Source organism: Schistocerca americana, chromosome 1 (genome assembly GCF_021461395.2).
Source record: "Schistocerca americana isolate TAMUIC-IGC-003095 chromosome 1, iqSchAmer2.1, whole genome shotgun sequence".
NCBI classification, from domain to species: domain Eukaryota; kingdom Metazoa; phylum Arthropoda; class Insecta; order Orthoptera; family Acrididae; genus Schistocerca; species Schistocerca americana.
Genome location: NC_060119.1, coordinates 683,660,498 through 683,675,787, shown reverse-complemented (window position 1 = coordinate 683,675,787; position 15,290 = coordinate 683,660,498). Strand labels below are relative to the sequence as shown.

The following is a 15,290-nucleotide window of genomic DNA, read 5'->3' as shown; positions in this document are numbered from 1 at the left end:
AAAGAAAACTTAATGTTGTGTTAGTGTTACATGTGGGACGCTATTTTGAAATAAAAATAATTAATTTGAAACAATAGACACATCAAATGAACTAATACACAAATCTACTGAAATGAAACTTTCTAGCAGATTAAAACTGTGTGGCAGACAGAGACTCGAACTCAGGACCTTTACGTTTTGCGGGCAAGCGCTCTACCATCTGAGCTACCCAATTACAACTCGCGCCCCATCCTCACAGCTTTATTTCCACCAGTACCTCGTCTCGCACTTTCCAGACTTCACAGAAGCTCTCATTCTGGCACAAATATACTTTTTTCTGACTTGCTTTTCTGAGTCATACTCTCAAGAATGGCCCACTGGACTACAAACAAGGGTGCACTAATACACTGTTCCAGTGTTATTGTTCAACAGAAAAAAGGCAATAACGGATGGTAAAATTGACGTGCTCTACATTGAAAGTTTTGTAAAATGATAATTACATGATAAAATATACACTTCTAGCTTTATTTTGCCAAATTTTGGCAACTAGATCTCAATAAATATATTTTCATTGAAATGTCCCTGTTTTCCTGGAAATGCTCTTAAATGGAACTTCTAGGTCATAGCAAAATTAAACGTTTCTCTCTTCTACTAGCTGTTGAGTCAGTGATGTTTTCCAAACATTAAAATGTTACTTCTCCCCTGACAAGTGCCCACCCATCCTGAAGAACTTTTTCAAAAATCTGCTCATCATTACAGAGTACCATTACAGCAAAAAAGCCAGTTACTTATTCTATTCACTGAACAGAAAATTTAGCTGTATTTGAAGTTGCAGATGATTATATATAACTCTGAATGATTTTAGACACCTGGTGTGAATTAGTTACAAGTGTTGGAAAGTGAGCAACTAGTGACACTTGTTCATTTTAACAGCATCAACACAGTTTTCTTTGATATATGCATAGGATATATTTGTGAATCATATATGAAACCTCTTTAACCAGTGTCTTAGGTCGCCCAATATAAAACCATCAGGCTCGTAAAATCTAGTGCCACGAACTTCATTGCATGATGAGTACTTCTGAGTAAGTTAATGCTGTGAAGGTAAACTGTTTGACTGGTATAAGAAACCAACTGAGTCGGTAAAATAAATAAATTCATTGGCCATGCCAGGTCCTAAGTCACCTGTTGAAACAAGATATAGCCTACAGATGAAAAAAACCAGACAAGTTAGAAACAAAAGCTATGGCAATGATAAAATTCTACAAATTGAGACTTAATCCAAATAAACTTCTAGAGCAAAAACACACCACTAAGAAATTCTACTTAAGCACTGGTGAATCTCCACATCACGTTCAATGCAATATGTGTGAAATTTTTGTTTATATTTAAAGTCCAATCATATATGCAATATTGCTGTTAGCATTTCATCTGTTATGCAGTAGATCATGTCAAAAAGTAAGTATACTGATGGCAAGTCTATGAAGCCCTGATTTACTCATTTGTTCTGAATTTGCACTAATTTCAAATGTACTAACTTTGTTAAAAATACGGAACCCTGCTTTTCATTATATATTTTGATTAAACTTGATATTTAACCATAACAAACACAGAACAGTATGTCAGTTGATGGAATATGACTAAAAAGATTCACTTTTAATTTTTTTCTCTTCTGCTTCAAATACCACTACTGAAGAGAAAACAGTAGCCAATGTTTATCTGGAAAGGACACCATCTGAGATCATTAAACAGATACTCCAGCAATGTGATAATGGAAGCTTGGAATTTCCATACTATTTTCTGCTGTACTGGAAAAATAAAGATTGTCAACTTCAATAAGACTACATCAGTAAACAGTTGTCACCACAAATTCAGAAACAAGAAGTTCCCTTTCAAGATTTTTACTAATGTACTGAGCTATCTGACGGTAATGTAGGAAAATTATTGTATTATTATACATAATTCAAGACCTTACTAATAAAACAAACTTCAAATCCACCTTGTACGGTGCAACAATTACATAAGCACATCAGACGAAAGCTTAATCACCCCCAAGAGACATCACACTAATTCCATGTAACACCCCTTCCAACTTTGATAATGGGATCAATTCAATAAGGGAGAGGGTCCACGCATTGCTTCCAAGGTATTCCAGAAACTCACTGATTACTATATTCTGCAACTACCAAACTGCAAAGCTGTTGATTGCTACATTACATCTGCTATTGCATGTAGCTGACAGTCCATGCGTCATCAAGACTGATTTAATGGGCCAGGAGCATTACAATACGTTACTACTGTGTTCATAAATCTAGAGACATAGATGAGCAAGTCCTGATGTTTGGTTTGTGGAGCACTCAACTGCGTTGTCATCAGCACATGTGCAAAGCTCCAATTTTTTGTACACAGTTCAATCTAGCCACTGGCACGAATGATGATGAAATGATAACACAAACACAGTCCCCGGGCAGAAAAAAATCTGCAACCTGGCCGGGAATCAAACCCAGGACCCCGTGATCCAGCGGCAGCAACGCAAGCCACTAGACCACGAGCTGCAAATTGATCAAGTCCTGTGAACATGGATGTTATCTGAGGATTCAAGTGACCACAGCGTACTCAGGAAATGAGGAAATGGCAACAGCTTATGACCAGTTTACAGCACTCCAAACTGACCAGTGTGCATGTAAGAAGGTGAACACTACTTTGCTTGTTGAATTTGTTATTCCACAAAGTAAACTGGATATACTACAAAATCTTTCTGCCTTTGGTCTTACAACGTTCATGAAAAAGTGACAGCAGTTATTTACACATGAGGTAGTGTCCTAGTTACTGTAATGTAAGATAGGTTGCTTACCTTTGACAGTTTCTCAAAATACTGTCGCTCTGCTTCGTCATATCTGAATTTTTCGAACCATATTTTCTCGTGCACTAACGGTGACGTCATGTCTGGTGAATAAAAAAAATAATGCTTTAAAACATGCTGATATTTTCGGTGTGAAATGTATCGAAGGTTTATTCATATTGACATACGAACTACGGTAATTATAGTCTTACAATCTTCATTCTTTAAGCTAAATACTGACTTCAAGAATGTATCTACAAATAAGGGATACAACTTCTGTCACAAGCTGCGACTACAACGGTGATGAGAAAATATGCCTGAAAAACTTTTGTCGTGAAATAACACTTAAAATGCTTTATACTAATGCAATTAACTTATCAGAATACGGGTGACAGAAATGGACTGCAGAATAACACACTAAATATACGACACGCTTCATCGATATGCAAGCTCATTGTTCTGCGATTGCATTTTCTGAACACTAATGACACCTTGTTTCACTTCTGATCCCTGAAAATATTTTACTTCGTTTAGACAGAAAGCTTATGTTATCGACAGAAACACTATGCAACAACACCGACGGTTCTTCAACAAATTCCGCACATATCACCCAAATTAACTCTTTCGGGAATGAGCAGCAGTGACAGAAATAGCGCAGCGTACATAAGTTAACATTAAACATATTCCTCACTCCTCATACCTTTCTTTACAATCAACACGTTGCCAGAAACAACTACCATACGTCCGACCACTGACGGCAAAGACCGGCTGTTGTCATGGATCTTAGCGCAAAGAGAACAGTACTAAAAAACTGAGTACAACTCTTAGGCGAAAGATATGCTGCATCTACAGAGGCATTGAAAAATCGCACATGAAACTCTCCATTATATCGATCAGATTCCAATTAAAGTTAAATACTACTGCCAGTCACGAAACGGCTGCTTCCCATTTTCCCTTACGTCAGCCATGTTAATTCGCTTAGCCCAGTACCGAATTGTGAGTGTGAGATTATGAATCATCATCTGTGGCACAAAAACTCGAAGTGCAGTACCTGAACTGAAAAACGAACAACGATGAAATTTATTAATGGCCAACGCAAACTTCTTGATCAGCTCTTTTCAGTTATTATAAAACCTAAATAATTTTTCCCTTTGAAATATCTGATCCAGCTTGTGGAAAAACACTCAATGGAAAAAAGTATCCAAGTCGCCACGGACCATTTGCAACTGCCAAGAAAACAAAGCACAATAACAAAATAAAGATTAAAAAGAAACAAAAGCACATGCTTCATTACTATAACAATTCTTTCATCATTATAATAGACACATGAAACATAGCCAGTATTAACAAACCCTAACTAACATCATCAGAGAATTTCAGAATATCTCATTCCAGTTTTATGGAGCTTTTTTAGGCTACATAAACTCCTATTCAGCTTCTGGACTCTATTTGTACCAGCAGTGAATCCATTTGGTTGATTCACATAAACCTCCACTGATGGATGGCTATGTGGAAATGTTGCCTTTACATCAAAAGTTGTTATTTTCATTTTATTTGTAGCCGCAAGACTAAGAAGTAACTAAGAAGGAATGTAATTGATTCGTAACATGCTACAGAGCTAAAGGGTTCTGAATAGTCTAGTCTTTCGTCTTGCTCAAAACAACGTGCAACTAGTCTGGTTTTATAATGTCTGTCTTGAGTTTTACACAATACCCTGGTTAAAGGTTTCATATGCTTTAGAATTTCTGCAAGATTCTAAGTTTTCAAATTTATTAACCATTTATATTAATCAGACATTGCTTTATACCAGTTTTTGTCTTTCAAATAATTTGAACTACAAACGTCTTCATTATTCTGTTGCACAGGATTCATTTCATAGTCAGAAAAAGTGACAGGCTGCCAAATGTATCGTCTGTCACATAGGTTTAGTGTTAAGTCTCTATTTTGTGTTAGGTAACCAGATGACATCCTGCAATCTTCAGAGATATTGTAACATCCACGAGATAAATTTTTGGCTACAGTGCGATGAGAGGAAATTATGCCTCTAACAGATATAAACATTATCTATTCGACATATGAAAAAACAGTGAAAATTATAAATATTAATTATTTATATAATATTCCATGATATAATTGGACATATTGATATGTATCATACAAAGACAATGATAATTGTAAATTGCTTTTATGATCTGCGTTTTTTCTTCCTTTGTTTTTACGTCTTGTTGGTTGGCTTTTGTAAGTTTCGGACACATATCAAACTGAGGTCTGTTAAGAAATTGTAATTATTTGTTAACTATTACTTGAAAATATAGTTCATTATTATTATAAATATGAGTGAATAATTATTTGTAAATTTAATTCCTCTCTCAGTAAGCATTATCTGTGTTAATTATTTCTTTCCGCTGCAAGGAGTGCAGCCATTGATGATAGCGATTTGTATCGCGTTTTTGTCTGTGTTTTCCTTAGAACAAATCAAATGTTTGCTTGATGAGGTCTAAATACTGCACAATATGAAAGTATAGTTTATAGAATTTAATAATCATTTTAAATACTTACTTATTTGGTCTAACAATAGAAAGTCTCTATCAATTGTCTGCTGCCATCTTAACAATTATGTCAGCGGCAAATTCAAATTACGCAACTCTGCAGACATAAATGCCGAACGTAATACAAATGTGTAAAAGTAAATGTGCACTGGTGGTTCCGAACTCATTTTAATGAAAATGATTCGAATCAGATTGGTTCTTTAAAAACAGTGCTCATAGCACGATCATTATAACAAACTTTTCTTGCTGATGTATGGAGCCGAAATTAATTACGCACGAGTTGCGAAGAATATTGTTTCAGGTAACATACGTCAGTTTTGTGCGCGGCTGATATTTGGTGGTTTTAATGATCATTTTGCTGAAGATAACTGTTTCCATCATAATCCATAGTTGTATAGAATCCATTGTATGAACTGTGATTCAGTGACACTTACACAAATTACAGACAACACTTTAACATGACGTTAACTTGGAGTTCTTTAGCAACTTGATCAAATCTTTAGCGGGGAGAAAAATTATTTAGTAATTACTCAATGTAATAAAATAAGATTATCATTTCCATTTACAAATTAGTTAAATACCAAACCACTGAATAACACAGCGAACGCCACAATATCACAGAGTGGTTCGTCAGATATCTGGCTTTTTCCTGGATCATCAATTTCATTCTGCTTTTCTCTTGTGAAAGTCTCAACTATGACAGCTTCCTCTTTATCTTCTATTCTTTCATTAAATGTAGTATTACCAGAGACGAGTTGCACATTTCATCAAATAGGTAGATTCTGTAGCAGGATGAATTCAAATCATACCTCGCAAAGGTTTCTTTTTGTGATATCTTTTGAATTTTTCTTCGTTTGTGATCTCCATTCAGAGCATAGCAGTCAAGTCCTGAACGTCTGAATGTAGTAAGATCTACTTTTCTTCCAACTTGATTTAGCGTAAAGACTGCATAATATATCGCTACATCCCACAGATTCTCATTTAGATTACACACATGTATTGCTGATCGTGCTGACTGAACAACTGTTGCATTTCTCTTTCAGTTTTTTCAGATTTGTTGAGGTGTGTATGTGTTGGTCTGGATATGGAGAACACACAGTTCATCTACAATCATCTTAGTGGGAGTATTCTTGATATTGGTCCTGTCATCTGACTTTAAAAATTTTGCTTTCTTCCCAAACTGATTTTCTACCATTCTCATGATAGTTTCTTATTGAGAAACAGCCTCATATTTCTTCCTCAAAAAATGAAGAGATAAGAAATGGGAAACATCATCTTTAAAAAACAAAACAAAAAATATCTTACTCCTCCTAATGACAAGGGATTCACCACACACAAATCAACATGGATTAGATCCAAACTATTTTCAGCAACATTCGTATTTGTCCCATGAGGTTTATGACTTTGTTTGTCATAGATACAACCAATACATATATACTCATTCTTGTCATCAATATAATCAATGTTATTTCTTTTTAGTACATCTCTGACATAGGTGACTTCGATGTGCTTACTTTTCATGCCACATTTTAATTGAGATTTTTGTCATACATTTATTAGAATCTTTTGTACGAAATAACAGTGTGCACAGCTGTCACTCGCATCTGATTTTAGGCTTTATGTAAGAGCTGAGTAACAGAAAATAAAAGTTTATATTTGTCACATATAAAACATTGTCTAGAACTATATCATACCACTGTTCTCCAATTGAAGGCCTCTAATTCAATGTATTCCACACCATTCCTTTTAATTTAGTAATGTCGCCAATCACCACTTTTGTACATTCATTTAATTTTGCTTAATTTATTAACCACTCCTTTCTGAATGTCATGAATTGTGTGACACCACTATCTTGGTACCAAACGTTTTCTCGATCAGATTGCAAATTCATTTCTTTTATATTGGTTATAGATAATCCAACTGTGAATACTCTCTTTATATTTCAAACCGTTTGATTCCCTACTGTTGGATCTTTTGTTAGCCTTATTGCTGTCTACTGCTGCATTTGGATATTCTTTGGCTAAATTACCCTTTTATTTGAAGTTATTGGATAAATACCTTTCGCTAGAATAGGCTAAATGCTACAGTCAAGTTTATTTCTACAATGTTTCTTTACATGCCATATTTCAAATACCGAGAATTTTCCTGCTGACTTGCTTTAATAAAGAGCATATTTTGTTTTGAGATAAAAGTGTTTACGGGCATGTTTGGCGATTCTAGCTCGTTTAACCTATTCAGACGCAAACATTCAGAAAATGTGTCGAAATTTTTGCCGAATACTGTCATATTATCCCATGCAGAATGGAAGTGATGGTGTTTTGGTGGTCAGCCAAAGTTTATATGACATAATCCAACTCTCTTTCACAGCTTCTGCTTCTTCTGTTAACTCTCCATTCTTGTGTCTGCATATAGTTTTGAATAGCTAACTTACTACCTACTATCATATTGTATCTGTAACTGATGAAATTTCTCTCCAAAGATTCAGTTGTTAAATATGAAGAATAGACCGTTTCTAATCTGTAAAGCATTTGACTGGCAGACTTGAACTTTCTATTTTTCTAGCTATGTTTCTGCTGATATTCAAATCTATAAAATTTGTGGCTTATGATCTTTCTCAATCTAAGACATGACATATGGTTCAGTTTCTCCTGCTGTCCATTTAATTTCCTACATTGCTGCTACTGAAAGCAACTTCTTTAATTTTAATGTTAAGTCTAGATTAAATCGCCAAGCAATGTAATTGATTCTCTAACAGATGGTGGTGGTGGTGGTTAGTGTTTAACGTCCCGTCGACAACGAGGTCATTAGAGACGGAGTGCAAGCTCAGATTAGGAAAGGAGTGGGAAGGAAATCGGCCGTGCTCTTTCAAAGGAACCATCCCAGCATTTGCCTGAAACGATTTAGGGAAATCACGGAAAACCTAGATTCTCTAACAGAAGTTCTAATTGTGATTTAATCAACTCTATTAATAACGAACAAAAATTTACTATGCACGAAGTTAAACACAATTTACATTACTTCTATACCTTCACTAATGATTATGACAATAATTCTGTGACTTTCATTTACTGACATTAACTTGCTGACTGATGCTACTTCTGACTGTTGGTTGATCTGTAATGCGTCACTGACTTGTTTGTGTGCTCCTTTACAAAAACTGATGGATAGTTACATATTCAATTTCCTACTTGTGTTGTGTGGGACCATAACCTCTTGACAAATTCTAGTGTAAGTAACTACTTGGTAAAATTTAAAGCAGTGCAGTTTAACCCTTTCACTGGTACACCTAAGTACAGAATCGGTGGTAATTGTTACATGCAGGTGTGACACCCACCCACATATATACCCCCCATCCATATATATATTTGTATATATTTGTATATATATATATATATATATATATATATACACTCCTGGAAATGGAAAAAAGAACACATTGACACCGGTGTGTCAGACCCACCATACTTGCTCCGGACACTGCGAGAGGGCAGTACAAGCAATGATCACACGCACGGCACAGCGGACACACCAGGAACCGCAGTGTTGGCCGTCGAATGGCGCTAGCTGCGCAGCATTTGTGCACCGCCGCCGTCAGTGTCAGCCAGTTTGCCGTGGCATACGGAGCTCCATCGCAGTCTTTATCACTGGTAGCATGCCGCGACAGCGTGGACATGAACCGTATGTGCAGTTGACGGACTTTGAGCGAGGGCGTATAGCGGGCATGTGGGAGGCCGGGTGGACGTACCGCCGAATTGCTCAACACGTGGGGCGTGAGGTCTCCACAGCACATCGATGTTGTCGCCAGTGGTCGGCGGAAGGTGCACGTGCCCGTCGACCTGGGACCGGACCGCAGAGACGCACAGATGCACGCCAAGACCGTAGGATCCTACGCAGTGCCGTAGGGGACCGCACCGCCACTTCCCAGCAAATTAGGGACACTGTTGCTCCTGGGGTATCGGCGAGGACCATTCGCAACCGTCTCCATGAAGCTGGGCTACGGTCCCGCACACCGTTAGGCCGTCTTCCGCTCACGCCCCAACGTCGTGCAGCCCGCCTCCAGTGGTGTCACGACAGGCGTGAATGGAGGGACGAATGGAGGCGTGTCGTCTTCAGCGATGAGAGTCGCTTCTGCCTTGGTGCCAATGATGGTCGTATGCGTGTTTGGCACCTTGCAGGTGAGCGCCACAATCAGGACTGCATACGACCGAGGCACACAGGGCCAACACCCGGCATCATGGTGTGGGGAGCGATCTCCTACACTGGCCGTACACCACTGGTGATCGTCGAGAGGACACTGAATAGTGCACGGTACATCCAAACCGTCATCGAACCCATCGTTCTACCACTCCTAGACCGGCAAGGGAACTTGCTGTTCCAACAGGACAATGCACGTCCACATGTATCCCATGCCACCCAATGTGCTCTAGAAGGTGTAAGTCAACTACCATGGCCAGCAAGATCTCCGGATCTGTCCCCCATTGAGCATGTTTGGGACTGGATGAAGCGTCGTCTCACGCGGTCTGCACGTCCAGCACGAACGCTGGTCCAACTGAGGCGCCAGGTGGAAATGGCATGGCAAGCCGTTCCACAGGACTACATCCAGCATCTCTACGATCGTCTCCATGGGAGAATAGCAGCCTGCATTGCTGCGAAAGGTGGATATACACTGCACTAATGCCGACGTTGTGCATGCTCTGTTGCCTGTGTCTATGTGCCTGTGGTTCTGTCAGTGTGATCATGTGATGTATCTGACCACAGGAATGTGTCAATAAAGTTTCCCCTTCCTGGGACAATGAATTCACGGTGTTCTTATTTCAATTTCCAGGAGTGTATATATATATATATATATATATATATATATATATATATATATATATATATATATATATATATATGGATTAACTTTTCAATTTCATTGTTGCACTCGTTTTAAATTGGTTTCTTGTGCTGTCATCCCTTCAATGGCTGGAAATTCTAGGCAACTGTTTTTGTAAAACGGTATGAATAAAGATGTGTGAGATAGATTTAGATGGTCCTGAGTTTAATTTCGAATTTCTGACTTAAAAACAAAACAAAAAGTAAGAGAAAGGGAAAAATTTCGACTGCAAGAAAGTCCACTTGATGAGCTGCACACATGTTTTGTATCTGCTTTCCTAATGCTGCAGTGAAAGGTTTAATATAACCTATTCACATACAGAGTGCTTGGGAAAGGAGCAACGGACTTAGCAAAGACTAATTACAACAGAATAATTTGAAAAATACATATAACATGTATGTAAGCACCTTGCACAAGGTATAAAACCAAGATATGGAAAAGTTATTAACTTTTAACAGAAAAAGACAGTATCAGACTGGAAATGTGATAAATGCAGAGATAGATTAGATTCTGATTCAGATTCTTTATTAGTCTTTTGGCATTATTAAATGCAATAAATATTGGCAGCACACTTAACTTATTAATTCCGTAAGAATAAGCTTTTACATTGCTACACTCATACTGGAAATATCTGAAAATTCTTCTAATGAGCTAACAAGAAACCGTGCAATTTTTCTTAAATAATTTGACTGGCATGCTTGGGATGTGTTTGGACAATTTATTATAGATCATATGACTGTTACTAGATTTTGCTAACCGATTTTGTGATGAAAGTATAGAGGTGCAGGCTGCTATATTATAATCAAGTCTTTGGTTTGTTGCACCTAATTTAGCTGTTTCGCCAAGTATATAACTAACACTACCCAGAATATATATATATATATATATATATATATATATATATATATATATTACTGTGAAAATCTTATACTTAATTAACAAGGGTTTGCAATGTGTTCTTCTATCTACCTTTTCCATTACTCTTATTACCTTTTTCTGAATCACAAGAATTTCGTAAATATTACTGTTACTTCCCCAAGCTATTCATTAATACCTTAAAATACAGTAAGAAAGCTAAACATGTTGTCCTTATGAATTCAAAACTGATTCAGTCTCTTCCGCAAATATATCACTCTTGACAACGTAATTGTCACATATTCAACATGGGAGATCCATGTTAGTTTGTTGTGAAGTGCAATGCCTAACAATTTTAGATTCTGTTTTCCTATTTTTTCAATTTTGATAGACTGAATCAAATATTCTGGATCCTTTTTATGTTTAATACTAAACCATTAACATTAGACAATGGTCTTCGTTTTTTTCACCAAATTCATACCACTGACAAGATCATCTAAAACATGGTTTACAGACAAAAAATCTACATCATCCACACAAATATATGTCTTTACAACTGCATTTTCTGATAGGTCATTTATTGTGCAAGGGATAGATATAATCCTAATTTATATCCCTGTGTTACTCTATGCTGAACCTGAAGTGTGTTTGACAGCTGATGTCCTGAATACACAAACTGCTGTCTTTTACTGAGGTATGATTTGATTAGTTTGAAAATTTACCAAAAGTTAGATTTGTCTTTTTCACTATGAATCAAAAACGAAATACTAGTGATGATCGTGCTTCTGGAAAATTTACTAGAATTATCCTGGTATGTCATTCAGATGTTGATGTTCACCTGGGAGGGGGGAGGGGTAGCAGTAAGTCAGAACATTTTTTCCTTAGATTGTTATTCCATAAGCAAGGCCAGGTATTTGAAAGTAAAAAGTCATTTAGGTTTTACGAGAGCAGAACAGACCTGATATGTACACTGCATGTAAATAAGAACTTAAATCGATGAAGCAATGTTCACTAGGTAACAAATTATTAAGTGAAAAAGTCAGTTCTATTGATGGAAAAAAATATAGTTGTTTGATGTTATTTGCTATATACGAAAATAAACCTAATGGATAAGGTAAAAAAACTCTTATATATTCCCTTACAAATGTTATTTGATGCTTTTGTATTTATATGTTTTCACTAACAAGTAAATGCCCTTGTTTTGAAATATTATTTCACTTATCTGCAATTTACCATGCAAAACTGATCAAGAATATCTTTTGTATTGTTTGCTTTGGCCATTAATAAACGTTATCATTGTAGTGTCAGTGTCGTCGTAACTGCCATCCGCTTCACGTCTGCTGTGCAGCGAACTACGTTAATTTAAGTATTAACTGTATTTTTCTTACTTGTCACTTCTTCTTCAGTGTGTTTTTGCGCTTAGGAAGCTTCAATTGTCGAGTGCTAGTAATAGTGTTCCATAGATTTCGTGTTTGTTTTGAATACAGTCAGAGAGAGTCCCTTTAGTCAACCATAGTGCCAGTAGTGCTAGAGTTTGTTTTCAATACAGTCCACAGACAGATAGTGCTATTTCCATAGTTTTCCACAAGAAGTGTCTAGCAACCACAGTTTAGTCAACAATCAGTCGCCTTTAGTGAATTAGCAGTCGAGCTAAAAGTTGATTAACTCTCTACAGTAAATCGATTTTTAGGACGGATAGGATGTGTGACTGCTGTGTAAGGACGCAGGAGGAGCTGGCCACTGTTCGCGAACAGCTGAACGTGTTGATGGTCGCGGTCAGTGTAATGGGACGCGGAAATTGAAGCATCACCCATCCACCAGTGTCAGCCCAGTTTGCAGGTGAATATAAGTTTAATTTAGTTTTGTTTATGTATTTCTGTAATATTTGTAACGGTTGTGAATTGTCTAAAGTTTTTGTATTTATTTTTTATGTTTCATGTACGGAGAGGGCGGCGCAACGAACGGAGACAGCATCTTCGCTGCCGGGACCAGAGAGAAAATTGCTGGCCACTATACATCGCGGGTCAACAGCCAAAGAGCAACAGAAGATCCTGAAACCGAGTTGTTGCGTCGTGCTTCTAAAAATCAAATAATTGAGAATTTGTAATATTTTGTACAACAATGATATCATAGGAAGTTTAATCTTATTGAAAACGTTAGTTTTGTCTCGTCAAGGCTCAGGTTCACGTCTGTATGTAGGAAGATAATAAACTAGTGGATGCTACTAAAGTTTAAATACGTGTTCCGAGGATTTATTTATGAAGAATTATGTGAATGAATTAATAATATATTTGACAAGATTATTGAATTTTGACAGCGTTCATCGCGGCTTTGAATCTCAAAAAGTTTATTCAATGTGGTTCTAATATCGATTAAATCAGATAACGTGTATCAATATAATTTCTGAGGAGAAACAAACGACATCTAGAATTGAAAAAGTTTACGCAAACCAATTGGCCCGAGTGACGTAATTCTGTGCATACGACTGAAATGATGTTTTACAGTTTCGTTCAAGAACCATTCTGAGACAATTTAAAAAGAATATAAATAATTTTGAAGTGGGTTGTAACTGACGTAGGTGACGAAGTCTACACACGGTTATATGTCGAAAGAAAATCATTTATAAGAAACTTACGTCGTTACACTACACCATGGCGACCTTATAAACAGGACTTGTGTGCAACTAAGGCATACAGGTACGAAACAAAACATCAAGAGTCCTTCGGAAGTCAACGCGAGTTTTCGTGGAGCCTTCACCAGCCAGCGGCGACTTCGCGGGTGTGGGCAGCTGATGGAGTGCAGCCAAGCAGTACGGTCACGCAGTTATTCTACGAGAAGGCGCATCTGTTGGGCAGCAGCTGAACGCTGCAAACCCCGAAAACCTTTTTCTCCTAAACTAACAGGGCCAGTACATCAGCTGGGGGGCGTTCCTCCAGATGCTATTAGAGGTATTGCTGAGGGCTTCGCCTGTCAACGGTGGGCCGGGCGTGGTTGCAGCCAGTGACGTCTCCGGTGTTCGACTCAGCGTCCTGCCGGTTGCGGAAGCGGGGTCGCAGCATCTCAGCGGCTGCATCGACAGCTGTTACTTCTACAGCCCATAGCAGCACACTGATCACCGAGAACTGCAAGCTACAATATTAGTGTCCGGTGAGTCTGTTTTAAGTTGGAAGTGGAGTGTTGTACATAGGGAGTGTGCTTCAATAGGATTGTTGATTACAAGTCTGCGTGTGTAACTAGTTAATATCTTACAATAATGTCGGGAAGTGAAATGTCAGACGAAGAGCTATCTGTGTCCGATTGAAGCATGAGATCCCTTTTTAGGGCGATCGCTAAATTAAAACAATCTAACGGGGATTTTCTAGCTGAATTAAAACAGTTGAATGAAGAATCTGCTGCTAGATTAAAAGAGGAACTAAAACAGGAATTAAAACAGTCTAACGAAGAATCTATTGCTAGATTAAAACAGTCTAACGAAGAATCTACTGCTAGATTAAAACATTCTAGATTAAAAGAGGAACTAAAACAGGAATTAAAACAGTCTAACGAGCAATCTACTGCTAGATTAAAAGGGGAGCTAAAAAAATCTACGGACAGGTTACAGGAACATCTTAATGAAACCAGTCGAGAATTAAGTGATAAAATAGAGGCTTCTAAAGTTGAAACGCAGGAAAACTAGTAGGACTTAGTAATAAGATTGCTGATAATTGTAAAAGGTTAGAAGAACATATCCAGGAATCGCATGAGGGAAAAGCTCGCATGCGAAATGATATTACTGACTTAACCAAGAGACTAGATAATGTCAATGTCTTAGTTGTAAATGAAATAGAGAAAAATAACGATAAGTTACTAGATGAATTCTCTATGCAAACAGAAACTGTTCGTAGATAATTATTAGAATCTATTAAAGAGGTTTCTACCAAACCTGTACAGATTTCTTCAATAGACAATGTAGAATTAGAGATATTAACTCATTGAGTAGAAAAAGATCATACTGAAATAGAAAACATGAAATATTTAATTACCAAAATACGCAGTAACCTTGAGACTTCCAAAGATAATAACATTGATGAAGGTACAGAGCATTCACATTGTGAACACAGTGAAGAATCGATATTAGCTAATCGTGTATCCAATACAGAAATGCAAATACAGGAAATTACTAAATGGTTATCGGAATTAGATAATAATG

At 37.2% G+C, this 15,290-nt stretch overlaps 2 protein-coding genes across 4 annotated transcripts in view; one reads left to right on the top strand and one right to left on the bottom strand.

Moving 5' to 3' along the window:
- Positions 1-3,652, bottom strand: part of LOC124609119 (elongation factor 1-delta-like) — a 52,762-nt gene extending 49,110 nt beyond the window's left edge. For 2 of the 3 annotated variants that reach the window (XM_047140046.1, XM_047140047.1), the window contains exons 1-2: positions 3,522-3,650; positions 2,834-2,925 (exon numbers count right to left, since the gene is read on the bottom strand). In XM_047140046.1, coding sequence (XP_046996002.1) covers positions 2,834-2,925; positions 3,522-3,561 — 132 coding nt within the window. In that variant the 5' untranslated portion in view covers positions 3,562-3,650. Of the gene's footprint in view, positions 1-2,833; positions 2,926-3,521 lie in introns of all 3 variants that reach the window. The other variant, XM_047140045.1, reaches the window with a different exon arrangement.
- Positions 3,653-14,405: 10,753 nt separating this feature from the next.
- On the top strand, positions 14,406-14,989 carry LOC124591425 (meiotically up-regulated gene 135 protein-like). Its single transcript, XM_047131734.1, has 2 exons — positions 14,406-14,764; positions 14,815-14,989. Exons 1-2 carry the CDS (start codon positions 14,406-14,408, stop codon positions 14,987-14,989), a joined length of 534 nt encoding a protein of 177 aa, XP_046987690.1.
- Positions 14,990-15,290: the final 301 nt, after the last annotated feature.

Bases quoted from the DNA above. Each gene is read 5' to 3' on its own strand.
- LOC124591425 (XM_047131734.1), top strand. From the start codon at position 14,406: ATGAGATCCCTTTTTAGGGCGATCGCTAAATTAAAACAATCTAACGGG. The intron at 14,765-14,814 runs GCAGGAAAACTA...TAATTGTAAAAG, and splicing joins GAGGCTTCTAAAGTTGAAAC to GTTAGAAGAACATATCCAGG.